The sequence below is a fragment of the Hypomesus nipponensis genome, chromosome 3, assembly GCF_054491055.1.
Source record: "Hypomesus nipponensis isolate SF chromosome 3, ASM5449105v1, whole genome shotgun sequence".
Lineage (NCBI taxonomy): Eukaryota > Metazoa > Chordata > Actinopteri > Osmeriformes > Osmeridae > Hypomesus > Hypomesus nipponensis.
Genome location: NC_140363.1, coordinates 13,867,051 through 13,893,285, shown reverse-complemented (window position 1 = coordinate 13,893,285; position 26,235 = coordinate 13,867,051). Strand labels below are relative to the sequence as shown.

The window sequence follows — 26,235 nt, the reverse complement described above, 5'->3', positions numbered from 1 at the left end:
GTCATGTACACCACAATTTCCCCTGCTGCCATGTGGTTAAGTGATGGAAGGATACTACCCACGGAACATTTTAGTGAAATGAAGAACAAGAACAGATGTATACGGGATTCTTTGTCAGCATTCTTTGTCAAGTTGCCATTATAATGTAATAAAGCTACAAATCTGATGAATGGGCTTGTATATATGTATTGTGGGTTGTAAGGATTGTGTTAGTGTGCGTGCACAGCATGTTTTTGTGGGTGCCTAATCTCTGCTTGTGTGGGGACTGTGTACTACAGCTCTATTTGGTTCCTCTTCAGTCAAACTTCCCCAAGAACACCTGGCTGAAGAGAAACCTTCTGCAGCATGTGAGTCGCACTGCCCGGAAATATGCAGGAAACTTCCCCTTGTTTTGACTGGAAGAAATTTGGATGACCCTGCGCAGGCCTCAGTCTCCACCGAGACACACAAAAACACACACACTATACCACCACCACTATCACAATCACAGTCAAACCACTTACAGTTAAAGACATGGGAATTTCTGAAAAAATGTTTTGTCAATTTCTATTGTTATCTCTCTTTGGTCTAAAAAGCCACAACAAAATAATACATGGATGGTAATGAAATTGTTGAAACATAAGACCAGGAATTGCTGATTATTATGACTGTCCAAGAACCCACCAAACTTTCTGTCTGTTTTCCCATGTGTTCTCTCTCTCTCTCTCTCTCTCTCTGTCTCTCTCTCTCTGTCTCTCTCTCTCTGTCTCTCTCTCTCTGCCTCTCTCTCTCTGCCTCTCTCTCTCTCTCTTTTTCCTCCTTCCGTTCTCCTGTCTTCCCCATGCCAATGTTTATGACCGTCAGACCGTTGATCACCTGACACACTGCGATATAAGTGTGTGTATCTGTTTAAATAAGAGCAGCGCCCAGACAAAATCTCTATCCATTGCAGGTGGTTTCTAGACGTGTTACCTCAACTTCCACCACAAACAGAAAGGTAAGCAGCAGCCATACTTCACACTCACTACACATTCATATACACAAAGACACACATACACACTTACTAATTTCCTGTAACTTTCAGATGCCGAGTGACTACAAAACCTTGATTGAGAAATGAGGAGAAAGAGAAATAGTCATAATCAAAGAGCTAGAAATAAACATTGAACTAAAGAATCTCAAAAGAAAGCACCTGTGAGAAAATCAAGAAAGACTATTAGGGAAACTTTCAAATCTCAAACCGTCTTATCTCAGTCAACCATTTTTGCCTCCTCTCCTGCCTCCACCAGAATGAAGCTGTTGGTTGTTGTTGCTGCCGTTCTGGTGGCGGTGAGTGCTGCCAGTCTCTCTTTGGAGGACCTGGAGTTCCACGCCTGGAAGCTGAAGTATGGTAAGAGACCTGCCGTCTCACACTCCTCCACTCCTTATCTCTATGGGTCTCTTAAGGACAGACCTTTGTCTTTCACCCAGTCTTTTATTCTCTTGCAACAATATTGTCTGTACTGGCAGAAGAACAGCAGGTTTTGTGGTGTGCCTCAGACAGCCACAGTGTTGTGATTTAAATCTTGATTCACTAAACACCGGGGAACCTCCTGCCTCTAAATCATGATCTTTACATAACTGCTACGTCCAATGCTCTGTTTGACCTGAAATAAACAATGATTCGACCCCACTCTTGTTTTGAATATTGCTAACCAGTTATGAATAGAGGTATAAAAAACCAGACCTACACCTGGTCCAGCTGGAGGACATACAGCCTCGTTTCACTGCTGATTTCAGAAGTTAAATTCTATTAGCTGGTCTTAGAATGTAACAAACTGGTCTTCTGACACTAGATTTTGTTTGTGTGTGTGTTTGTGTGTGTCAAGGAAAGATATATACCTCCCCAGCAGAGGAAGCCCAGCGCAGGCTCACCTGGATCTCCAACCGCAAGCTGGTGCTGGTCCATAATATGCTGGCAGACCAGGGCATTAAGTCCTACTACCTGGGCATGACCTTCTTTGCTGACATGGTGGGTTGTACTCAGTAGAGCCAAACAAATGTAATCATTAACTTGTTTATCTTTGTAGGTGCTCGAAACATCTTTGGATCTGAGCTTTCCATACATGAAACCTCATCTCTTCTCTCTGAGGATTTTTGGGGTCATTTTTGTCTGATGATGCTCTGTGGTTCAAACACTGATTGTACCCTTCCAGGAAAACGAGGAGTACAGACGTCTCATCTCCCAGGGCTGCCTGGGCTCCTTCAACTCCTCCGCCCCACGCAGAGGCTCCACCTTCCTCCCACATGCAGGGGGCGACGCTGAGCTGCCCAACTCTGTGGACTGGAGGGACAAGGGCTACGTGACCGATGTCAAGGACCAGAAAGACTGTGGCTCTTGCTGGGCTTTCAGCACGGTAAGATGTTGATTGAGGGAGGGAAATGGATGAAGATATGAGATGGCTAGGAGCTGGAGGGGAATGAAAGAGGAGCACTGTGGGGCCCTCAGCAAGGTGTGAGGGGGTAGGAATGGATGGAGGGAATAACCACTGTAGGGTTTGGGTGAAGGAGGGGCAAGGTGAAAAGGCTTCCTTCATACATAATTACATTATATTGTGTATGGTATGTTATGTACTATATATTTATGTATATCTTACCTTTCCCACTTGCTCACCCATTGGCCAATTCCCTACCTCTCTTTCACTCTTTCCCTTTTTCTATTTCTCCCTCTCAGACGGGCTCCTTGGAGGGACAGACTTTCAGGAAGACCCAGAAGCTGGTGTCTCTCAGCGAGCAGCAGCTGGTGGATTGTTCCGGTAGTTATGGAAACATGGGTTGCAATGGCGGCCTCATGGACCAGGCCTTCCAGTACATCAAGGACAACGGAGGCCTGGACACTGAGGATTCATACCCTTACGAGGCTGAGGTGGGTGGTGGAAACATACACACACACACTCCTCACTCAATCATAGACACACACGAAACAGTGTGCAGGACCAAACTCCAGTCTTAAGTTAATTTAAGTTGTGTTGACGCAGCACAATACAGACATCTAGTGGATAGCTTTGGTGATACACCTCTGCACCTAAACTCTCCACATCGTACTCCAAACACTCTATTTAATAATTTTCCCTTACACGCTTACAGAAGGATTAGATTGTGATATTCCACATTACTAGATTGTGAAATTACACAAAACACACCATCCACTTAGTAGTTGAACAAACATGAACTCTTCCACACCCAGGATGGCCAGTGCCGTTACAAGCCCGAAAGCATTGGTGCCACCTGCACTGGCTTTGTGGACATAAAATCCGGTGACGAGGGCGCCCTACAGGAAGCTGTGGCTACCATTGGACCTGTGTCTGTTGCCATTGACGCAGGACACTCCTCCTTCCAGCTTTACGAATCAGGTTAGAGATACAGACACAGTAACTGGGTTATCAGTGCGTCTGCTAAATGACTAAATGTATCAGATTGAAGTGACCTCTAGCACAAGCAGATGTGTGTCAAAGTACATGACTTTGCCATGTCGTCTGAAAAGATCAGATTAACTGATGTGAACACCCCATAATGTTCAATCATAAATTAGTCACATACACAGTGTCCCTTAGACATTAACAAACTTTGATTGAAGCAGTAGTTTTGTCAGTATATGTAGGGTATTTGGGTGTGGTTGTGGACAAATAAATGTAGTGTTGGTGCTGTGTTTGGAGACAAGGTACAGTGTTTCCTCTAGGACAACACTGTACCTTGTACAACAAACAAAGTTCTAACCCTAACCCTATATTTCAGAGAAGGTTCATATAATAGTCTAATAGCTAATGTAATATTTCCGTCCTATTTCCCCTACAGCAATAAGGTTAGGCTACTTAAAGACACCTTCCACTCATAAAGTAGGCTATGTTCTAAATGGCATAAATGCTGCCAATTAATAATTGACGTAACAACTTATTGTAAATGGTCAGCCTAGCCTATCGAATAAAGGTACTCGGAAGCATGTACACTGTCTGCTTCATTTGATATTGACAGGCTAAGCATTCTGTAGCAAATAATAACAATACAACCACTATTTATTAATTAAAACTAATTCAGCATAATAATGCACCTAAAACACAAACGTGAATAAGGGCGTTCAGCAATTGCTATTGAATCAATAGACGTGCAATTTAGCTAGCAGAGGTAAAATACAAACAACGAAAATCACCAATTAACTTAATTTGCAAGAACTATAGACTAATACAAGAACAGGCTTAAATGAACAAACAACATAAGGTATACGCCTTACAGTTCTCAAGGACGCACACACACAATCTCAACTGGGGGAGTCAGGTGGCTGAGCGGTTAGGGAATCGGGCTAGCAATCAGAAGTTTGCCTGTTCGATTACCGCTGTGTCCTTGGGCAAGGCACTTCACCCTATTTGCCTCAGGGGAATGTCCCTGTACTTACTGTATGTCGCTCTGGATAAGAGCGTCTGCTAAATGAAAACATTTAAATGTAATGTAAATGTAACTGCGGTGTGAAGCGCATGTCTGTGCTATTCTCCGACATGCACTCTAACAACCACTGCTGATAGACGACTTTTTGTACAGCCCTATTTCTGATACCGTGGCGGCATAAATTTTGCCGTGGTGGCAAAATCAACATAGAGGAAACACTGAGGTAGTAGTGTTGGTGCTGTGTGTTTGGGGACAAGGTAGTAGTGTTGGTGCTGTGTGTTTGGGGACAAGGTAGTAGTGTTGGTGCTGTGTGTTTGGTTGAGACTTTGGTTGTTGGCTCCTCTCCCAGGTGTGTACGACGAGCCTGACTGCAGCAGCTCTGAGCTGGACCATGGTGTTCTGGCTGTGGGCTATGGCACTGACAACGGACAGGACTACTGGATGGTGAAGAACAGGTAATACACACACACACACAAGTTAGGGGCCCATTATTTAAAATGCTGATGATTCCAACAATGGATTGACAACTATTTTTCTATCTCTCTCGAAAGGTCTCACTAAGTTGTAATATGTCTTTGCTTTGGGTGGTGTCTAGCTGGGGCTTGAGTTGGGGATCCAAGGGCTACATCATGATGACCAGGAACAAGCAGAACCAGTGTGGCATTGCCACCGCAGCCAGTTACCCTCTGGTCTGAGGGGAAGTCTGGAGAAATGCAGGTGAATTCTGCAGGGAAACCAGTGGAGCCCTAAAAGAGGCAGCTCTTTAGACATGAAGACAAATAAAACGCCCCTGTACTGACTACATACGTGTTTAATGTTGCCTTCGCAGATGATTCAGGAGCACCACTACGTGAGATCCATGGAGGAGAAGATTAAATAAATAATTCAATGTAATTTCATAGAAATTTATTTCTAATTCTTGTAAGTAGGCAGTCTTCCTAGTCCGTTCTCCATGTCTCCAGGAGACATTTATGCACTTAAAGCCATGTGGGCACCCAAACTGTACTGTAAACTTCATGAACGGAAATAAATGCAGAGATTTAAAAACGTTAGAAAAACGTGTCGTTTTGTGCACATGCTGGCTGTTGAATGATTGTCCAACACACACTGTAGACAGCTCATCTGTTTGGTGTGCTTAAACTTAAATAGAAGAGGATTTTAAAAGTAAGGTTACAGAAAGTGTGAGTGGGTTGCTTAGTGGATGGATTGTACTATGTCCTGGGGCTCACCTATTCAAGGGAAGCCATTCCCTTGTTGAACCAGGCTTAGTCTGTCACATCTGTCAACAAAGCATATGTCACCTCTAGGATCTGGAAAAGTACCTTGGCAGGACCTGAGAGGAACAATTTGCCTATAAACACACAATGCTATTGTATTAACATACAGATAGAACATACAGAAACGTTTTGTACATAAGCGTAACTCTATAAGGGGACAGGGGGACACTCATACTGTATGATTATGCGGGCAATATCCATGTGACTGCTAGTACGTCTTTCTTTCCAGCTCTGAAAAAATCCCGGCCGGTCCATGTGAAAGACATTTTGGGCCTATGTACAATGAATGTGTTTTAGGAGAAGTTTACAGTTGGATAAGACGCTTGATACAATGTATGTAGATTCAACTCATTTGGTAGAGATGCCACCTGTAGTTTTATAACACCTAACTAGGAAACGTGAAGTCTAAGAGACGGGAAGTCTGGGTGACCTGGAAGAGTTCTTGTCACCTGGGGGGAAGACACAGTTGTTCCGAAGACAATGTGGATTCAACTTTATTGTTCTAAGGATTTAACCAATGACAGAAGAGATTTGGTATAGCTTCATGTCTGTAGGATGGACCAATCACTTTTGAGAACTGTCGTATCTATAAAATGGTCTGTTGAAGAATGTTCTGGGGGGTTCAGGGCCATCAGCTGAGTAGTGCTGGTGGGCTGGATTCTCCCGGTTCCATTCTAGAATGCTAGATTGAGCTGTATGGAATTGTCTTTGTGTTATTGTCTTTTGTTTGTGTGCGAATGATGTTATATTGGTAACGTTATTATGTTTAGACCTACGTCAAATAAACATTAACTGTATACTTCACCCGACTTCAGCTTAAACAATTGATTCTCTCAAAAATGTCCACGACAGTCCATTTCCCAAATCCATTCGACTTGCCTTACACTATACATTAACAAAACCTATTTCTCCTGAAACCCATGTCATGTTTTCCCTATACCTTTGTACTATTGTGCACTGTCAATGATGAAGTTACAAGCACGAAATCAGACAGACATTTGGCACATACTTATGGATGGTAAATATCCAGTATTTGGCAAACATAAACCCGTATGTAATTAATTTCAGTAGAATTTCGAATTGTAGGTGTGACTGAGGGTGTGACTGAGAACTATAAGAACAGGTTAACCCCCGTGAACCATCATATTAACTCACTGGTCATCACCTTCACATACTGCTTCAGTTCCATTTGGAGAGCAAGGTATGCCTTTTTTGTGCATCTGTGATTGTTGAGAGGAGAGAGAGGAGGGACCGAGTTAGAGCAATATGTAAATACCCATGGATACAATACCCATAGGAGTCTACAGTAGACAGGGGTAGTGGTACCTACCGTAGGTTGGTGGTTGGTATATAGATTCAGGGGTAGATACAGTAAGTGAGGGTGTATATGTGACGGATTACATATTGTGTAAACAGGTGCAGTGGTTGTTATATACAGTTGATAGCTGAGAGTGTACAGGTTCAGGGGTAGACAGGTTAAAGTAGACAGGTTCAGGGGTATATATAGGATTGATAGGTGCAGGGGGCTAGATATAGGGTTGATAGGTGTAGGGGGCTAGATATAGGGTTGATAGGTGCAGGGGGCTAGATATAGGGTTGATAGGTGCAGGGGGTTAGATATAGGGTTGATAGGTGCAGGGGTGGTTTTAGGCACGGGTGGACCGGGCAGCTGCCCGTGACCAAATGTCACGTGGGGGGCACACAAGCATAAAAAAAGAAAAAGAAAATGTCTGCGCTGCGAAGCGGTTTTCTCTTATCGCCCGGGGCAGAGTTTATCACAGGACCGGCACTGGATAGGTGGGTGTGTACAGGTGTAGGGCAGCAGGGGTAGGTATAGGGCAGATAGGTGAGAGTGTATAGCTGCAAAGATAGCTAGCCGATAGGTGATGAGTTGGCAGGCTTTGTCTGAAGTGTCTCTGTCTCTCCAGGATGCAGTCTGTGGTGCTCCTGGTGGTCCTGGTTCTCTCTGTGGCATTCGTCGTCTCCAAACCAGTAGCCAAGAATGATGGGGCGGATGTAGACAAAGGTTTTGAGGCCTGGAAGACTCAGTTTGGTGAGATGCTCTCAACACTCCTGATTCAGTATAACATTTAGAGTAAAATAATTGGCTGATGAGTACTATTCTTTCACGTGAACTTTTACTATTTCAAAATCTGAAAATTAGGCAATTATATCGGCAATGAGATTCAGGTACCATGTCATCAATTAGCCTTCTAGTAATACCTGTGAGGCAAAAACTATATTTGAAAGTCTTAGATGTTCATTCAGACCAGCTGTGCTCTTTACAGGGAAGAAGTATGCATCAGCAGAGGAGGAGTCCAGACGGAAGTCTATCTGGTTGGTCAACAAGAAGATGATTGAGGAACACAACAAGCGAGCTGAGAATGGACTGGAATCCTACACAATGGGCCTCAACTTTTTCTCTGATTTGGTAAAGAAGACATCTTTGGTTCCACAATTTTCATATATACAAGCATGTTTCCATTAAAAAAAGAAAAACGAATATTCCTACTTCCAAATTCTTCTAAGATGAACAATACTGAAGAAGATGATGTCATTTTTCTGATTGTCTGGGTTTTTCTGACTTTCTATAGGAGAGTAAAGAGATCCCGATGGGTCTCATGCCACCTCAAGGAGCCTCTTCCAGTCTTCCGCTTACCAAACAGCTGGTAAAGGTTATCCTCAATTTCCTGTATGTGTGTATATGTATGTGAGATGTCATACAGTATTAATGTCACTTCCTATTTTAATATGTATGTATAGAGGCCAAAACGTGTAAGAATGTCAAGAAGAGCACCTCTCCAATGGCCAACTGGCAATAAGGTCTGAACTGATATCCTGCACTCATTGATTAATGAATCCAAAGCTTAACTCTTGCTTGAGCATTAGTTATTTTGTGTTTAAATTACTTGATAAGTGCCTCTGAAGTGCCCATGAATGTTTTGCTATTCTCAATGTTTCCATTTTGACAAACAGCCAAACAGCCCTAAGCCCCGTCATCCACCCCCGCACCACATGGTACGAACCACCTCAATTTGAACAAATAGTTCATGTCACGATCATTCTTGTCTGTTATAAATTTAGAGATGCACTTTATAACTACCCTCTAATGTAACTCATAGCCAGAACTTTATCAGGGGAATCAAGTCAAACATATGACAGGGTTCTCCTCACATTGGTGTTTGAGTTGTCCCTGATTATCCCTGCTTTTTTTCCACAGCTTCCGGAAGATGCTCACCCACCCCCATCCGAGATAGTATGATCCACTCACATTCATTCACACTCTCCCTAAAACTACTCAATTAGAAACCCAAAAGGGTCCACTCACCAAATTTCCATTCAGTCCAGGGTCCGGAACAATGATGGTTAATTTTTCTGGCCCTTACCTCAGAGTTCTAGGGGTCATTTTGTTAAAGTGTCCATGTTTTGTGTCATAGTGACATTTCACATTACCAATTTTGAGAAGGGCAACCGTCTCCTTGCACATTAAACACATCGCGATTTTCGGAATAAACGTTTTCGCTTTTTGTTGTGTTTAGAGCACGCCATGATTTTCGCTAAGGAAGAAACAGGTACCGTTAGCAAATCGATTAGCCTGGGTTGCTGCGAATGACACACACAACTTGCGTGACCCACATAGGTTGAGGCCAACCAACGTTGAGTGAGTGAGTTGTCATGGTGATTAGTTATTACAGCTCCTGATTGGACATTTGGATTGGACATGGAAGATAGAAACCACATGTAGTAGGAACAAAATATTAGCCTGGTCCAAACCAGACCCTCGTAAATTTCATTTGTACAAAGGGTCTGGGACCGTTCCATTGACAAGCGTTAACTTCCTTGAAAGCGGGTACTCTGTAGAAGTTTAAAACTATTGGATCTGCCCAGAGCCACTCTGATCTGCCATAACCAATCGCTACGGTTCGTCTTAGCCAACTCCTTTACCACTACTGCAAAGGAGATAGCTGTCGTAGCTGGAAAATCAAACTTTTCCCAAACCCCATGGGGAGAAGGGCCACAACATCATGGCCACCAACAAAACCCAGCTTTAACTTTTGGATATTCGGCAGCGTTGCCACAACGGACCGAATGGCTTCGCTCGCATCTTTCTCCACCGCCATTACTGAAATACAACTCAAATTAGCGGTTGGCCCTACAAAAAGTTGATTTGAGAAAACCGACTTATGTGCCGAATTCCCAGACCTAGTACAAAAGCTAAATTAAAATTGAGTTGAAGTACGTAGGAGGGCAGAGCCAGGCTAACAAAATATAGGCTATAGCGCGAAATCACGCACCAATGACAACTTGCTTGAATCATGACTAAATTAGAATGTTGATTTTGGTTTTGGTCCAAATTGTATTGCGTCCGGGTGTGGATCCGGACTGGAGTCCCCCTATTGAGTAGCCTACGTACCCCCACCCTAAAATCATACATCAAACAAATAATAAAAAATAGATGCAAAACCTTTGAAATAAATACAACCCAGATTGCATTTCTATTCTTAACATATTTATGATCATAACACTAATAACGTTTTGTGACAAAACATTTGTGTGTGTGTCTGCCTTGTCTAACAGCCCACAACACCTGAGCCCATACCATTTGACGAAAAGGTAGGACCATGGCCCACTTATAAAAGCTCTTTAATCCATACATCCACAGTACATCTTGTTCAAACACTGTCATGATGAAATAAACCCTCCTTTGCTTTCTCTTCATCAAAGTAGAACTGTTGCCTGCTAATATTGTGTTTGATCAACTGTTTTTTCTGACAGAAGGACCTTTTCCCACACCACCTGCACAACCATCAATTCCATTCAGATGAAAACGTAGGACAATGGCCCACTTACCTACATTTCCATCTATCCATCCATTTTCACTCGCTAGTTTGATATACGCACCCTCACCTTCTCTTTCTTTCCCTCTCCCACCCTCTCTCTATCTTCCTGCAATGTTATGATCACTCCAGTCTGTTAGAAATAACAATAATACTTCGATTGAACGGTCTACAATATGATGAACCCACCTTTAATGTGACCTCTGGCAAACAGCCAGAACTTCATCAGGGAAATCAAGTCAAACGTATGACAGGGTTCTCCTCACATTGGTGTTTGAGTTGTACTTGAGTATCCCTGCTTTTTTTTCTCACAGCTTCCGGAAGATGCTCACCCACCCCCATCCGAGATAGTATGATCCACTCACACTCCTTCACACACTCCCTCAAACCGTACATCACACAAACCACAAACAAATAATAAAAAATAGATGCAAAACCTTTGAAATCAACACAAACCAGATTGTGTATCTATTCTAAAAATATTTATGATCATAACACTAATAACGTTTTGTGACAAAACATTTTTGTGTGTGTCTGCCTTGTCTAACAGCCCACAACACCTGAACCCCCAACACCTGAGCCCATACAATATGACGAGATGGTATGGCCTTACCCACTTATAAAAGCTCTTTAATCCATACATCCACAGTACATCTAGTTCTAACACTGTCATGATGAAATAAACCCCCTTTGCTTTCTCTTCATCAAAGTAGAACTGTTACCTGCTAATATTGTGTTTGATCAACTGTTTTTTCTGACAGGAGGACCTTTTCCCACACCACCTGCACAACCATCATTCCCATTCATATGAATAGGCATGACAATGGCCCACTTATCTCCACTCTGATCCCTCCATCCATTTTGTCCCTTAGATTGCAATACAAACACTCACGTTCTGTCTTGCTCTCTTCCACTCTCTCTATCTTCCTGTCTTTCTCTCACCATCCCTTGCTCTCTTCTTATCTATTATTCCCGTCTCTTTCTGGAGCATTACATGGAGCACCCTCCACTTCATCCTAACAAGAAGCCTGACTTTGTTGTGTGAAACATTTGGGAACTAGCTTGGCCCATTGTGTCATGTTGTAAACACACTGATCGTTCAGTGTGCTGGTCAATGTTTGGATGTGAAATTTTAATAAAATATATATGCATGTTGATGTGCAAAATATGATTTCAACATTTGGAACAAAACCTTCTGTTTGTCGTTACTAACTAATAGGCCTACTAACCGAGAGTGAGGTCATGCCGGGAAATATCAAACTGAGACTGGAACGGCAAAGCCGAGGTTTGATATTTCCCGGCATGGCCGAACGGTCGAGGTTATTAAGTCGTTTATTATATTGCATTTTTAGCTTCTTTTCATTTTGTAAACGAAAATAAATGGTACCTCTAGGCTAATTGTAGCTAGCTCTCAAGTCTTCTCACGCTACGTTTCATGTGTTGCCTAGCAACTCATTACTTTTGATAGAAAGCGGACAACATGGTTCGGCTAAAATGGCTTTAATTTCAACACAAATTAACGACACAAGTGATTAAAAGAGTCTAGACTTCATCCTCACTTTCGATGACAAATCTTTTCAGCATCATCTGGATAGTAAAACTCAGCAGCTGACTCGTCGCTGACGTCAGAGGGCAATCAAGATGACGTCAGAGGGCATTACGGAGCCGTATTGACCATAGACATATGGTATTGACCGCTGAGGAGGGCAATACGCGTCTGGCATGACTACACATTAGCCAGAAATGTACCGTCAGAAAGCTCGTACGGTCGTTGCCATATATTAAACTTCCATAATGCCCTTTTTAATTTAAATGCAATGTTACCTTTGTCATAATCTCATCAAATTGTATTTGTATACTCTTTTTTACAAGCAATGTCACAGATTCACATGAGCCCATGGAACTGCAGAACCAAACAAAGATCCTGTACCCCCCTTTTTTTGAGTAGCCTACACTATTACTTGTAATAAGAGCTTTTGTACACAGATGTTTTGATTAACCTCCTTAATCGTAGGAGGGGCTTCATATCGTAGGAGGCTACTGCTCGACTTTTCAGGGAATGTTCATGCATTACGAATACTCGAAGTTAGAATAAAAAATAACGCATCTAATTCTAATTCCACTGCCAATCTGAGAAGATTTCCCAATTATCAGGTTAAAACCCAAGGTAGGGTATAAATAATTTTTTTTATGCAATTGGACTTTTGCTTACAACAAAAAGTTTACTCACACTGACTTCAAGAAGGACTTCAAGAAGTCAGTGTGATACATCAGTACATCTTGTTCTAACACTGTCATGATGATATAGCCCCCCTTTGCTTCAAGAAGTCAGTGTGTGCAACAAGAAATGTTAAACAAAGTAGGCGACATTCCTATCTACTTCATGGGTGTATGTTATGACATTGAATTCGACAATGGTAAAACGTTAAGACGAATGTTTCCGAGGTTAGATTTTACTAGCATGTTTTTCAGACTTTCACTTAACTTCTACCGGCCAAAACATGCTAATAGTACTAATACTAATGGGTGAATTAATTCTAACAAGAACTTTAGGGAAATTACAACTTGTAAAACCTAATACCTAGGTTGTGTTATTTGAAAACTATCGTGCGAACTAGGCTACTCAGGCTGCAATAGTAGCAGCGAATTCAAACTGGCTCTAGCACTAACTACACTACACATAACGGAATATTTTTTAACAGGAAAAGGTAGTGGTAGTGTATTGCATGCCGCACCATGTGAATGCATGCATACAAATGAAATGAACAAAATTGCACATGTAATACAAATCTTTTTTTGTGGCATTAATCCAGTGCTTCGATCTGTGGCTTGTGGTTGTTTCATGTCTTTAATGTGTCTTGTCGATATTAAAGCAATAATGATAAATAACACATTGTAAATAATAATACATTCTTTATATGGCCACATATTAAAATATGACACTTTTCAGTCCTCATATATTAAAGGGGCGATTGACTGTTTTTTGGGGGGGTATTTCACACTGTTCCTTAAGGTCTCCGAATAGGGTATGTAACATTGGTTGGGTTGAAAATGGCCCGGGTGCTCTTCTATGCCCCCTGATAGATCCTCTGAAACGTTCCCGGAAAAAAACCCTGTTTTTTCTCGTTTTATGGTATGCTCATTAATATTTAGATAAGCTGCGCGCTGATTGGTTGGTTTTCAACGAGTGAAGCTGGGGAGCAAAAACGCAACACGGCCAACAGCAGCACTCACTGAAACACCAAAGGTGCATACTTGAAATATAAACGCCCAAATAAATCTATTATGTCTACACAACACTTTAACAGATTGACTACACATCATTTGAAATGATAACATTACTTGTTTCCACTGTTGTAGAAGCAAACTGGATTGACTTGAGTGGGTAGAACGTTAGGGTTAGGGCTTAACCACCAAACCATATCGTGATTCAACTCGCCTTCAGTTAGCTAGTGCTAGATATCTTGCTGAAAAATAACCTGACAAAGATCTGGACAAACATGTGTAACGGACTCTAACCAGCCCCCTACAATAATTATAAATAAAATGTCTCTGAGAGGTCAAAAGTACATTCAGCGGAGTTTTGGACGTTAATCTGTCACCACTTTATTGCACCTGCAACACAGCAGTAATGGGCGATTACACACAAGGGTAGCAATGCTGTTATCTACAACAATGAATTAGCCAGTTAGCACCCACGTAGTGGCTTGACAAACATTTATAACTCACACGTATTTAACGCCGTTAATTTGCATATTCAACAGGGTGCAAATAGCGGAGATGATAGACAACAATCTTATATCACAAAAAAAAATAAACGTGATGGAAAACTTTGAAAAATACACAACACCAATTTATCTAATTAACGGAGAATTAAAGAACCCAGCTTACCCCTTTCACAGATTTCTAGGTAAGAGGAAGTCTTGAGTTGTGTCACACCAATTATCACCCCATTAGCAACAACACTGAACCAGAGCATTAGACATTCACTGAGAATGTCTAATATAGAGAGAACTGCCACTCTCGGGAAACTTCCGGGTTCTGAACTGGTTGAAATTCCATGTGAGGGCGCTAACGAGCGAGTGCAGAATGAATGGAGGTCTATGGAGCGGTAACCCTCAAAATCCACTTTTCTCAGGATATAATTTTTTGTCCAGTAATTTGAATTCTGAGTTTGAAAGGGGAGGCCAAAAAAATACACACTGCCGGGTTTTAGATTTTTTGAAAGTCGCCTTTCTGTTCTAAAAAGCTTCTGAAAATGTCATTGATGTCATACACATCGTACGACCAGAGCTACTACTTGACGGCAAGCTCTGGTCACTTACTTTTTTCTCTCAGGGCATCGACAACACAGCTGACAGGTTAGGCTCTCCCTGTCAATACACATGCTTGAAAGAGTTTTGGCTTGCTAATGTTGTTGCTAATGTTGCTAATGCTCCGACATTCTGATTCCGCTTCGGATGCCATCAAGCGGGAGCTCTGGTCGTATCAGTCCTTTACTAACCAATCAGCATTCAGTAGCAGAATGCTAGCGTGTTATGGGCAACAACGACTCACCATGTAAGAAATCAAAAGGACATAAGTACTCGTTCATTCAATTTTCGACCTATAATCCATGTTGAACATGCACAAACTACAATCAAATCGGAGATTTTTCTACGACAATCAGGCGAAAGAGACAAATTTAGCCGTTTAGCTCCATAGACTCCCATTCAACATGCACTCCGTCGCGATCACCCCCAGTGGAACTCTGGTGGAACTGCAGCCAAATTCGGTACAATGGGGTTTAATAGGGATTGGCAAGGCTCTCCTTAAACAGGCTCTGACTGAACCCAGTAGTGGAACCAACTAAAAATATAAACAGAGATTTGGGGGAGTTCATAAAAGGCACGAAACTTTTTTTACATTATTACACATGCATCGTTAATTGTAGATTTACATGACACGTGTTATTTATTTGAATGAAACACAGTCAGGAACATGAAACAACCTTAGGCTAGCCCCATTGCCAATAAACTAGGCTAAATTATCACACATTCTACCTATGCTCCTGCGTTAGCAAGCTTAACTAGTTTACATGCCTACTACAGTCTGTGTTACTGGTAACAGTTACTAGCAATGCTAACGTATCCTGTATCAAGCACCTGCCTTTCTCCAGTTCTTTCAAATAGATTATTTAGACAGGCGTTAGCAATAAGCCAGACTGCTGTTCGTTTTCTGACTATTTTTTCGGAAGCTTCCCTTCTAATGCCGACTACAGCTAGTCTAGCTAGAGTCATTTGATGTGTGTAGAAACGTATTTAGCATTCTACCTATGCTACAGGACGCGTTAGCATTGCTAATAACTGTTAGCACAACATCATACTGTCCAGCTTGCGGTTGCAATGTAAATTTTGGGGCGTGACAAAGATACAGACCAGAGCAAAAAAGGGCGGTCCCCCGTCCTACATCACACCGGTGGCTTTGTTGAAAAGCTAGTGTTTTACAGCCAATTTTTTCTTTTTGAGATTTGCATAGGAAAGAGTTGTCAATGGACTTTGATATAAACTGTATGTTCATTTTACCCACCGAACTGTCGTTATTCATCTATGACAAGGTAAAATTGGTTTAGCAATTAATCGCCCCTTTAAAGGTCACATGATACGCTGTTTTTGGATGCTTTATATAGGCTTAGTGGTCCCCTAATACTGTATCTGAAGTCTCTTTCCCGAAATTCAGCCTTGGTGCATAATTACAGCCACTACGAGCCACTTGTAGCTGGACCAAGGAGAGTTAGTACTGTTCCAGAATTTTATTTCAGCAAGGCCAGCTTTGTATTAGCTCAAGTTGAGGAAAAAGTCGTGGCTGAAATGTTTGGCGCAAACATACAAAACTTTGAGAAGTTGTGTTGGCACATTTCCAGAGAAAATAAAATTAAGACACTTCAGAGGCTCGGATGAAGGAACTGTAAAGATACTTTTGTTTTCCTTTGTACATCCAAACTGAGCCAATGTAATGCTTCGTTCGTTTGCAAGCAATGTCTTTTGAGGAAAAACACTTGCACGGTCATAGCTCAGTTTCTCATGGGCGGCCCAGATTATCTGGGCGGGCAAAGCAGAGAGAGGGAAGGTAACTTACCACCGAGAGTTTCAAACCGAGCATTTGAGCTTTCATACTCTCTAAGGCGGAGAAGAATACCCAGGGCTTGGTTTACACCTATCGAAATTTGTAGCCCTTGGGGGACCAAAGGCAGGCTAGGGTAACTCTTTTTAATGTTAAATAACCTCCTAAAGTTCAGTTTTCATGTCATGTGACCTTTAAAGCAATAATAATAACAAAGGCGGCAAGGTGCTCAGTGTTGGCAACACTGGCAACACTGAGAAGGCGGTCGACCAATGACAGTTTACTCTAGTCAGAGCTCGCTCAAAAAAGTGGAACTTAATACCCTTTACAAAACTCGTAAGGGCGTAATAACTAGTTTGTGAAAGACCCATCCAACGAGGCAAAATCCCGGCTGATTTTGGAATCCCTGCCGGAAGCATTTTTTAGGTCTCAAAAGGACATGTCCGGGTAAAAGAGGACGTCTGGTCACCCTAGGAGATAGATACCCTTTCCAAAACTTGTAAGGGCATAATAATTAGTAAGTGATAATAATTAGTGAAAGACCCAGAGAAACACAAATATCCAACGAGGCAGAATCCCGGCCAATTTTGGAATCCCTGCCGGAAGCATTTTTTAGGTCTCGAAAAGAGGACATATCTGCAGAGATAGTCGATAGGTGATGAGTAGGCAGGCTTGGTGTGAAGTGTCTCTGTCTCTCCAGGATGCAGTCTGTGGTGCTCCTGGTGGTCCTGGTTGTCTCTGTGGCATTCGTTGTCTCCAAACCAGTAGCCAAGGATGGTGGGGCGGATGTAGACAAAGGGTTTGAGGCCTGGAAGACTCAGTTTGGTGAGATACTCTCAATACTCCTCATTCAATAAAACATTTACAGTAAAAAAAAAAACTAAAAAAAACTGATGTGTACTATTCTTTCACGTGAACTTAAAATTTCAAAATCTGAAAATGATGCAATTATATCAGCAATGAAATTCAGGAACCATGTCATCAATTTACCTTCCAGTAATACCTGTGAGGCAGAAACCATATTTGAAAGTCTTAGATGTTCATTCAGACCAGCTGTGCTCTTTACAGGGAAGAAGTATGCATCAGCAGAGGAGGAGTCCAGACGGAAGTCTATCTGGTTGGTCAACAAGAAGATGATTGAGGAACACAACAAGCGAGCTGAGAATGGACTGGAATCCTACACAATGGGCCTCAACTTCTTCTCTGATTTGGTAAGGAAAGACCTTCAGTTGCCCAATGTTTAAAGTCCAAACAAAGATGTAACTGTTTGGTTGAACTGTTTCCTGTTTCCATATTGTTGCTGAGTGGACACTGGACAGTAGTGAAAAATATGTCATTGTTGCTTTGTTGACTGTTTTATCAACTTTCTATTCACCTTATTCCGCCCCGCCCACTTTTTTTTTCATCTTTTCGCACTTCCTTTGTATTGGAGTTGTATTAAATTTGTATCAGAGCCTGTTTAAGGAGAGCCTGCCCACTCCCTATTAAGCTCCATTGTACCGAATTTTGTTGCAGTTCCACCAGAGTTCCACTTGGAGTGATCGCGGTCAAGTGCAAAATGAATGGGAGTCTATGGAGCTAAACGGCTAAATTTGTCTCTTTCGCATGATTGTCGTTGATAAATCTCAGATTTGATTGTAGTTCTTGCATGTTCAACATGTATTACAGGTCAAAAGTTGAATGGGTAAGTCGTTGTTGCCCATAACATGCTAGCATTCTGCTAACGAATGCTGATTGGTTAGTAAAGGACTGACTACAACCAATACTACCGCTTGATGGTATCCGAAGCAGAACCAAAATGTCAGAGCATTTTGAATTCTGAATTCGAAAGGGGAGGCAAAAAAAATACACACCGCTGGGTGTTGGATTTTTTAAAAGTCGCCTTTCCGTTCTAAAAAGCCTTTGAAAATGTCATTGACGTCATACACATCGTACGACAAGAGTTACTGCTTGACGGCAAGCTCTGGTTACTTCCACTTTTCTCTCAAGGTATCGACAACACAGCTGACAGTTAGGCTCTCCCTGTCAATACACATGCTAGAAAGAGTTTGGGCTTGCTAATGTTGTTGCTAATGTTGCTTATGCTCTGACATTCTGGTTCTGCTTCAGATGCGATCAAACGGGATCTCTAGTGTAGTCAGTCCTTCACAAACCAATCAGCATTCTGAATGCTAGCGTGTTATGGGCAAAAAATAAAGTACAGATACTAAAGTAAAGTACAGATATCCCAAAAAACGACTTAAGTACAGTAACAAAGTATTTCTTCGTTACATTACAACACTGGAAATCGGTGCAAAGTAATGTCGGCCCACAACACTCGGACCTCTTCTTTCTATGGTCAAAACAATGACAATACAGGGTCTGATTCTGTTTTTTCCAGCTGTTATGGCAGCCACGAACTGCACAGTTGACACTGGGCATCTCTATTAGCCTTAAATTAGTACCAGAGCCTGTTTAAGACATTCTCTTTTAGCACGTTATAAAGCGGAAAGTAAACCGGAAATGAGAATACGCGGATGGCTGCTCCCATCGTGACTTCAAGAATAAGGTGAATAGGAAAGTCCTAAGATCCCAAAGGGCCTCAACCCCCTTCAAGCAGTACCTCGGCTTGATGAGGTACAGTTTACAGTTTAAATAGTGTGTGTGGGAGTGTGTGGCACAAAACAGAAGAACACCCACAACAAACCAAAATATTATAGAACTAAAAAACCTTGTCTAACAAAACATTCTAGGTTCTCTCTGCCTGACAGCCCACAATACTTGTTGGAAAGGTATGGCCTTACTTATATAACACTTTCATCCTGCCATCCATCTATCCATCAATCCATCTTCTTTTTCTGATATAAACGTGATTAAATGAACCCCTTGCACTTTCTTTCTCTCTTGTTCTTAATTATTTTATTTTTTCTGTAACTGTTGTTCTCTCCATACAAATGTAACTGTTACCCACTGGTACTGTGCTAGTTTGACTTGTAGAACTGTATTTGCTCATAGAAAACATCTGAGCCGGACACAGACACAACCACACTTCCCTCCACGGACAAACTAGACAGAGAGTTTGAAGAGTGGAAACAAAAATTTGGTACTAAAACCTTCTTTATAGTAACAAATAAGTGCACTTCAAACTAATGCTGTTGACACTTGTCACCCTCAGGCGCATGTTTGAATAATCTCAATACAAATACCTGATGGTACCTTTTAAGAGTAAAGCTGACTCAGAGGGCCCTTAAACCCACAGGGAAGACCTATGCTAGTGCAGAGGAGGAGGCCAGGAGGAAGCAGCTGTGGTTGAAGACCAAGAAGATGGTGACTGAGCACAACATCCGATCTGACAAAGGCCTGGAGACCTACACCCAGGGCATGAACCAGTTCTCTGACATGGTAGGTGACAAGCAGCCTGTTTGACCAGACAATCTGCTGTGGTCAGTAACAAAAAATATGTAATTGTTGCTGAGTGTCTGTTTCATCAACTTTCTATAGGAAATTCATGAGATCCCACGGGGACTCATCCCCTTTCAAGGAGTACCTCGGCTTGATGAGGTACAGTTTACAATTTAAATAGTGTGTGTGGGAGTGTGTGTGGCACAAAATAGAAGAACCAAGACAACAAACAAAATATTATAGAACTAAAAAACCTTGTCTACAAAACATTCTCGGTTTTCTCTCTGCCTGACAGCCCACAATACTTGTTGGAAAGGTATGGCCTTACCTATATAACACTTTCATCCAGTCATTTATCTAACCATCAATCCATCTTCTTTTTCTGATATAAACGTGATTAAATGAACCCCTTGCACTTTCTTTCTCTCTTGTTCTTAAATGTTTTCAAATTCTTTCTCTGTTACTTTTGTTCTCTCCATACAAATATAACTGTTACCCACTTGTACTGTGCTAGTTTGACTTGTAGAACTGTATTTGCTCATAGAAAATATCTGAGCCGGACACAGACACAACCACACTTCCCTCCACGGACAAACTAGACAAAGAGTTTGAAGAGTGGAAACAAACATTTGGTACTAAAACCTTCTTTATAGTAACAAATAGCTGCACTTCAAACCAGTGCTATTGAATCATGTCACCCTCATGCCCATGTTTGAATAATCTCAATACAAATACCTGATGGTTCCCATTTAAGAGTAAAGCTGACTCAGAGGGCCCTTAAACCCACAGGGAAGACCTATGCTAGTGCAGAGGAGGAGGCCAGGAGGAAGCAGCTGTGGTTGAAGACCAAGAAGATGGTGACTGAGCACAACATCCGATCTGACAAAGGCCTGGAGACCTACACCCAGGGCATGAACCAGTTCTCTGACATGGTAGGTGACAAGCAGCCTGTTTGACCAGACAATCTGCTGTGGTCAGTAACAAAAAATATGTAATTGTTGCTGAGTGTCTGTTTTATCAACTTTCTATAGGAAATTCATGAGATCCCACGGGGACTCATCCCCTTTCAAGGAGTACCTCGGCTTGATGAGGTACAGTTTACAATTTAAATAGTGTGTGTGGGAGTGTGTGTGGCACAAAATAGAAGAACCAAGACAACAAACAAAATATTATAGAACTAAAAAACCTTGTCTACAAAACATTCTCGGTTTTCTCTCTGCCTGACAGCCCACAATACTTGTTGGAAAGGTATGGCCTTACCTATATAACACTTTCATCCAGTCATTTATCTAACCATCAATCCATCTTCTTTTTCTGATATAAACGTGATTAAATGAACCCCTTGCACTTTCTTTCTCTCTTGTTCTTAAATGTTTTCAAATTCTTTCTCTGTTACTTTTGTTCTCTCCATACAAATATAACTGTTACCCACTTGTACTGTGCTAGTTTGACTTGTAGAACTGTATTTGCTCATAGAAAATATCTGAGCCGGACACAGACACAACCACACTTCCCTCCACGGACAAACTAGACAAAGAGTTTGAAGAGTGGAAACAAACATTTGGTACTAAAACCTTCTTTATAGTAACAAATAGCTGCACTTCAAACCAGTGCTATTGAATCATGTCACCCTCATGCCCATGTTTGAATAATCTCAATACAAATACCTGATGGTTCCCATTTAAGAGTAAAGCTGACTCAGAGGGCCCTTAAACCCACAGGGAAGACCTATGCTAGTGCAGAGGAGGAGGCCAGGAGGAAGCAGCTGTGGTTGAAGACCAAGAAGATGGTGACTGAGCACAACATCCGATCTGACAAAGGCCTGGAGACCTACACCCAGGGCATGAACCAGTTCTCTGACATGGTAGGTGACAAGCAGCCTGTTTGACCAGACAATCTGCTGTGGTCAGTAACAAAAAATATGTAATTGTTGCTGAGTGTCTGTTTTATCAACTTTCTATAGGAAATTCATGAGATCCCACGGGGACTCATCCCCTTTCAAGGAGTACCTCGGCTTGATGAGGTACAGTTTACAATTTAAATAGTGTGTGTGGGTGTGTGTGTGGCACAAAATAGAAGAACCAAGACAACAAACAAAATATTATAGAACTAAAAAACCTTGTCTACAAAAAATTCTCGGTTTTCTCTCTGCCTGACAGCCCACAATACTTGTTGGAAAGGTATGGCCTTACCTATATAACACTTTCATCCAGTCATTTATCTAACCATCAATCCATCTTCTTTTTCTGATATAAACGTGATTAAATGAACCACTTGCACTTTCTTTCTCTCTTGTTCTTAAATGTTTTCAAATTCTTTCTCTGTTACTTTTGTTCTCTCCATACAAATATAACTGTTACCCACTTGTACTGTGCTAGTTTGACTTGTAGAACTGTATTTGCTCATAGAAAATATCTGAGCCGGACACAGACACAACCACACTTCCCTCCACGGACAAACTAGACAAAGAGTTTGAAGAGTGGAAACAAACATTTGGTACTAAAACCTTCTTTATAGTAACAAATAGCTGCACTTCAAACCAGTGCTATTGAATCATGTCACCCTCATGCCCATGTTTGAATAATCTCAATACAAATACCTGATGGTTCCCATTTAAGAGTAAAGCTGACTCAGAGGGCCCTTAAACCCACAGGGAAGACCTATGCTAGTGCAGAGGAGGAGGCCAGGAGGAAGCAGCTGTGGTTGAAGACCAAGAAGATGGTGACTGAGCACAACATCCGATCTGACAAAGGCCTGGAGACCTACACCCAGGGCATGAACCAGTTCTCTGACATGGTAGGTGACAAGCAGCCTGTTTGACCAGACAATCTGCTGTGGTCAGTAACGAAAAATATGTAATTGTTGCAGTCTGTTTTATCAACTTTCTATTGACCAATTATCACCCTACGTCACACGACTGTCAAGCAGGCTCAACTGCGCATGTCGGTTGCAAAAGATGAACTTCTCCCGGGTCTATTACAGTTGGAGTGTCAATCAGGTCATCATATATCTCCGCAGCGGCGTCGTTAGACTCTTTTTACTGGGGCCCCGACCCAGTATAAATTTGTTGTGCCACAGTAAAATCTTAAGTTTGAGTTTTAACAATTTACTTTATTAGTCAGTGCATTAATTTAGGTTGATAATCCCGGAAAAAATAAACACAGTATCCCAAACAGCACTTGTAAAAGCAAAGCAGTTAACCGAAAACACAAACCTATGCATGCTCTTCTGAGCTTGCCAAATAGCCACTGCAGCACACACACAGAACTCCAGGTGTCGGACTCGGCACACAAGTCAGAATTGAGGAAGGCTAAGAAAACATTACAAAACGAAAGAAAGTTTCTAAATGATAGCCCTTACCGATCATCTTATTTTTACTAAAACATAAAACAATATTACATGAAGCTAAAAAAAATGTTTTTGCGCTTGCATTAACTATAGATGTCCCTGCCAAAGCTGATATCAAACTTGCGTCCCTGAACTGTTGTATAGTGGGTTAAGCAAGGGGAGTTTCTATAATCTAGTAGTGTTTTGTGCACAACACACTTGGAAGAAAAAAAGGGATATGAATAGGGGCCTGTGCCCCAGTACAATTTCATCTCTAACAACGCCACTGTATCTCTGGCCACTGGATTGCAGTGCTTGACATTAACTTATTGTGGCACTTGTCCTTTGGACAAGTACATTTACGTTTCACTTGTCTATGCACAAAAGTCACATGACCCCGATACCTTTAAATAGCCTGACCAAGTGATCAGGCAAAACTAGCCTGGCTAACCTAACCAAGGTCGTTTTTTCAGGCAAATGACGAATGAAACAGGCTCGGTTAAAGAAATCCAAGATGCTGGCTGTCTTCAACAGGCTCGTATCTACAACAGGCAGTCCTCCCTGACGTTTTTGGGATAGAATGGAGTGAACGGGCAAAACTAGGCTGGCTCAGGAAAAACTAGCCAGGCTAACGAAGGTTGCTTTCTCAGGCAAATGATGAATGAAACAGGTTTGGTTAAAGAAATCCGAGATGCTGGCTAGCAGGCTCGTATCTACAATAGGCAGTCCTCCCAGACGTTTCTGGTGTAGAATGGAGTGAAATACAACATTGTGCACACTGCCAGTGAGCGACCCGAGTCTGACTGATGCTATCGTCAAAACACGGACGCAGTCTCACTCAGATTGCCAGTTTTAAACAAATCACAAAAATAATCAGACCAGGTGGCTAAAAGCAGAACTCCCATATCTCTTGAAAGCTGCCTTGCTCGACTTTTTAGATGTAGAATTGACTGTAAAACTGTAAAATTATAAACTTTGTGACATGACGTGAAGACATGGCTGCCGCCCGACTATGTGGTCTACCGGGCGACATTCTCACTCAAATTTCAAGACTTTCTTGATCCAAATCAAAATTCTGATGTGACAGATCAATGGGGAATCGCTTTCTCTCTTAAAGACTGTCCTCCTCAACCTTTTTGGCATTTTTAAATCTAACTATTTGTATGATCCGTGTTGTCCTTTTGCCGTTTTAAATGCTATCCTTTCCCGGTTTTCTGCAACCACATTCCCGAATGTTTACAAACAAATAATTTGTCTTTAGGCAAATCCTAAGATCCCAGAAGGACTCATCCCCCTTCAAGCAGTACCTCAGCTTTATGAGGTACAGTTTACAATTTGAATTCTGTGTGTGGGAGTGTGTGTGGCACAAAATAGAAGAAAATGACATGTTCTGACATGACATGCTCTGACATGGTAGGTGACAAGCAGCCTGTTTGACCAGACAATCTGCTGTGGTCAGTAACGAAAAATATGTAATTGTTGCTGAGTGTCTGTTTTATCAACTTTCTATAGGTAATTCATGAGATCCCAAGGGCACTCATCCCCTTTCAAGGAGTACCTCGGCTTGAGGAGGTACAGTTTACAATTTAAATAGTGTGTGTGAGAGTGTGTGTGACACAAAATAGAAGAACCAAGACAACAAACAAAATATTATAGAACTAAAAAACCTTGTCTAACAAAACATTCTCGGTTTTCTCTCTGCCTGACAGCCCACAATACTTGTTGGAAAGGTATGGCCTTACCTATATAACACTTTCATCCAGTCATTTATCTAACCATCAATCCATCTTCTTTTTCTGATACAAACGTGATTAAATGAACCCTTGCACTTTCTCTCTGTCTTTCTTTATTTCTTTCTCTGTTAACTTTTGTTCTCTCCATACAAATATAACTGTTACCCACTGGTACTGTGCTAGTTTGACTTGTAGAACTGTATTTGCTCATAGAAAACATCTGAGCCGGACACAGACACAACCACACTTCCCTCCACGGACAAACTAGACAAAGAGTTTGAAGAATGGAAACAAAAATTTGGTACTAAAACTTTCTTAATAGTAACAAATAAGTGCACTTCAAACTAATGCTGTTGACACTTGTCACCCTCATGCCCATGTTTGAATAATCTCAATACAAATACCTGATGGTACCTTTTAAGAGTAAAGCTGACTCAGAGGGCCCTTAAACCCACAGGGAAGACCTATGCTAGTGCAGAGGAGGAGGCCAGGAGGAAGCAGCTGTGGTTGAAGAGCAAGAAGAGGGTGACTGAGCACAACATCCTATATGACAAAGGCCTGTCCACATACAGCACGGGCATGAACCAGTTCTCTGACATGGTAGGTGACAAGCAGCCTGGTTGACCAGACAAACTGCTGTGGTCACCTTTCCTGACAAGACCAATTTCCTATATAGTACAGCATTAATCAAATCTCAAAGATTTATCTCGCTCTCACTTTCTGCATTTGTATATATCTGTCTTTCTCTTTGCAGCTGCCTGGGGAGGTCTGCTGAATTCACCTCATTTTGTAAGCGCTGAATAAGAAGGCCAGACTTTGACCACAGGACAGAACATTGCATGACACACTTCAATTCAATTTCAGCTCTGTGCACTCAGTAGTATTTAGGCTACATTAAGAAGCTCTCACAGCAATGACTGCTTTCTTTTCAGCTGTGATATGGCTAGCATGGACTTTAATGATAAACAAGCAACAAGTTAAATACATTGTAATGGAATTAATAAACTTATAAATAAAGGCTTGTTGTGACTGCAACAATGTGAATTATTTATACATTTGGAATAACATTTATTTTCTGCAGTTTGTTAGTGCTCCCTTTGGAAAGGTCCATAGTTTTCTATTTAACACCCATTAAATTAATTTGTGGTGTTGTTTTCAGGATAGACACGTGGCTTCAGA

At 41.6% G+C, this 26,235-nt stretch overlaps 3 protein-coding genes across 3 annotated transcripts; all 3 read left to right on the top strand.

Annotated features, from left to right (window-relative positions):
• Window positions 1-899: 899 nt before the first annotated feature.
• On the top strand, window positions 900-5,456 carry LOC146299898 (procathepsin L-like). The gene is made up of 9 exons (XM_084677473.1): window positions 900-976; window positions 1,269-1,369; window positions 1,848-1,990; window positions 2,175-2,375; window positions 2,693-2,884; window positions 3,206-3,371; window positions 4,748-4,853; window positions 4,994-5,115; window positions 5,228-5,456. The coding sequence occupies exons 2-8, from the start codon at window positions 1,270-1,272 to the stop codon at window positions 5,091-5,093; spliced, it is 1,008 nt and encodes a 335-aa protein (XP_084533599.1). The 5' UTR covers window positions 900-976; window position 1,269; the 3' UTR covers window positions 5,094-5,115; window positions 5,228-5,456.
• Window positions 5,457-8,362: 2,906 nt separating this feature from the next.
• Window positions 8,363-11,576, top strand: LOC146299897 (uncharacterized). The gene is made up of 7 exons (XM_084677485.1): window positions 8,363-8,693; window positions 8,896-8,931; window positions 10,254-10,289; window positions 10,452-10,505; window positions 10,828-10,863; window positions 11,064-11,114; window positions 11,275-11,576. Exons 1-7 carry the CDS (start codon window positions 8,613-8,615, stop codon window positions 11,326-11,328), a joined length of 348 nt encoding a protein of 115 aa, XP_084533611.1. The 5' UTR covers window positions 8,363-8,612; the 3' UTR covers window positions 11,329-11,576.
• Window positions 11,577-15,381: 3,805 nt separating this feature from the next.
• Window positions 15,382-26,094, top strand: LOC146299896 (cystein proteinase inhibitor protein salarin-like). The gene is made up of 23 exons (XM_084677461.1): window positions 15,382-15,400; window positions 17,316-17,440; window positions 17,684-17,826; window positions 19,610-19,697; window positions 19,854-19,996; window positions 20,096-20,155; window positions 20,292-20,312; window positions 20,541-20,628; window positions 20,786-20,928; window positions 21,028-21,087; window positions 21,224-21,244; window positions 21,473-21,560; window positions 21,718-21,860; window positions 21,960-22,019; window positions 22,156-22,176; window positions 22,405-22,492; window positions 22,650-22,792; window positions 24,585-24,644; window positions 24,836-24,895; window positions 25,033-25,053; window positions 25,270-25,357; window positions 25,514-25,656; window positions 25,811-26,094. Exons 2-23 carry the CDS (start codon window positions 17,317-17,319, stop codon window positions 25,829-25,831), a joined length of 1,827 nt encoding a protein of 608 aa, XP_084533587.1. The 5' UTR covers window positions 15,382-15,400; window position 17,316; the 3' UTR covers window positions 25,832-26,094.
• The last annotated feature ends 141 nt before the right edge of the window (window positions 26,095-26,235 follow it).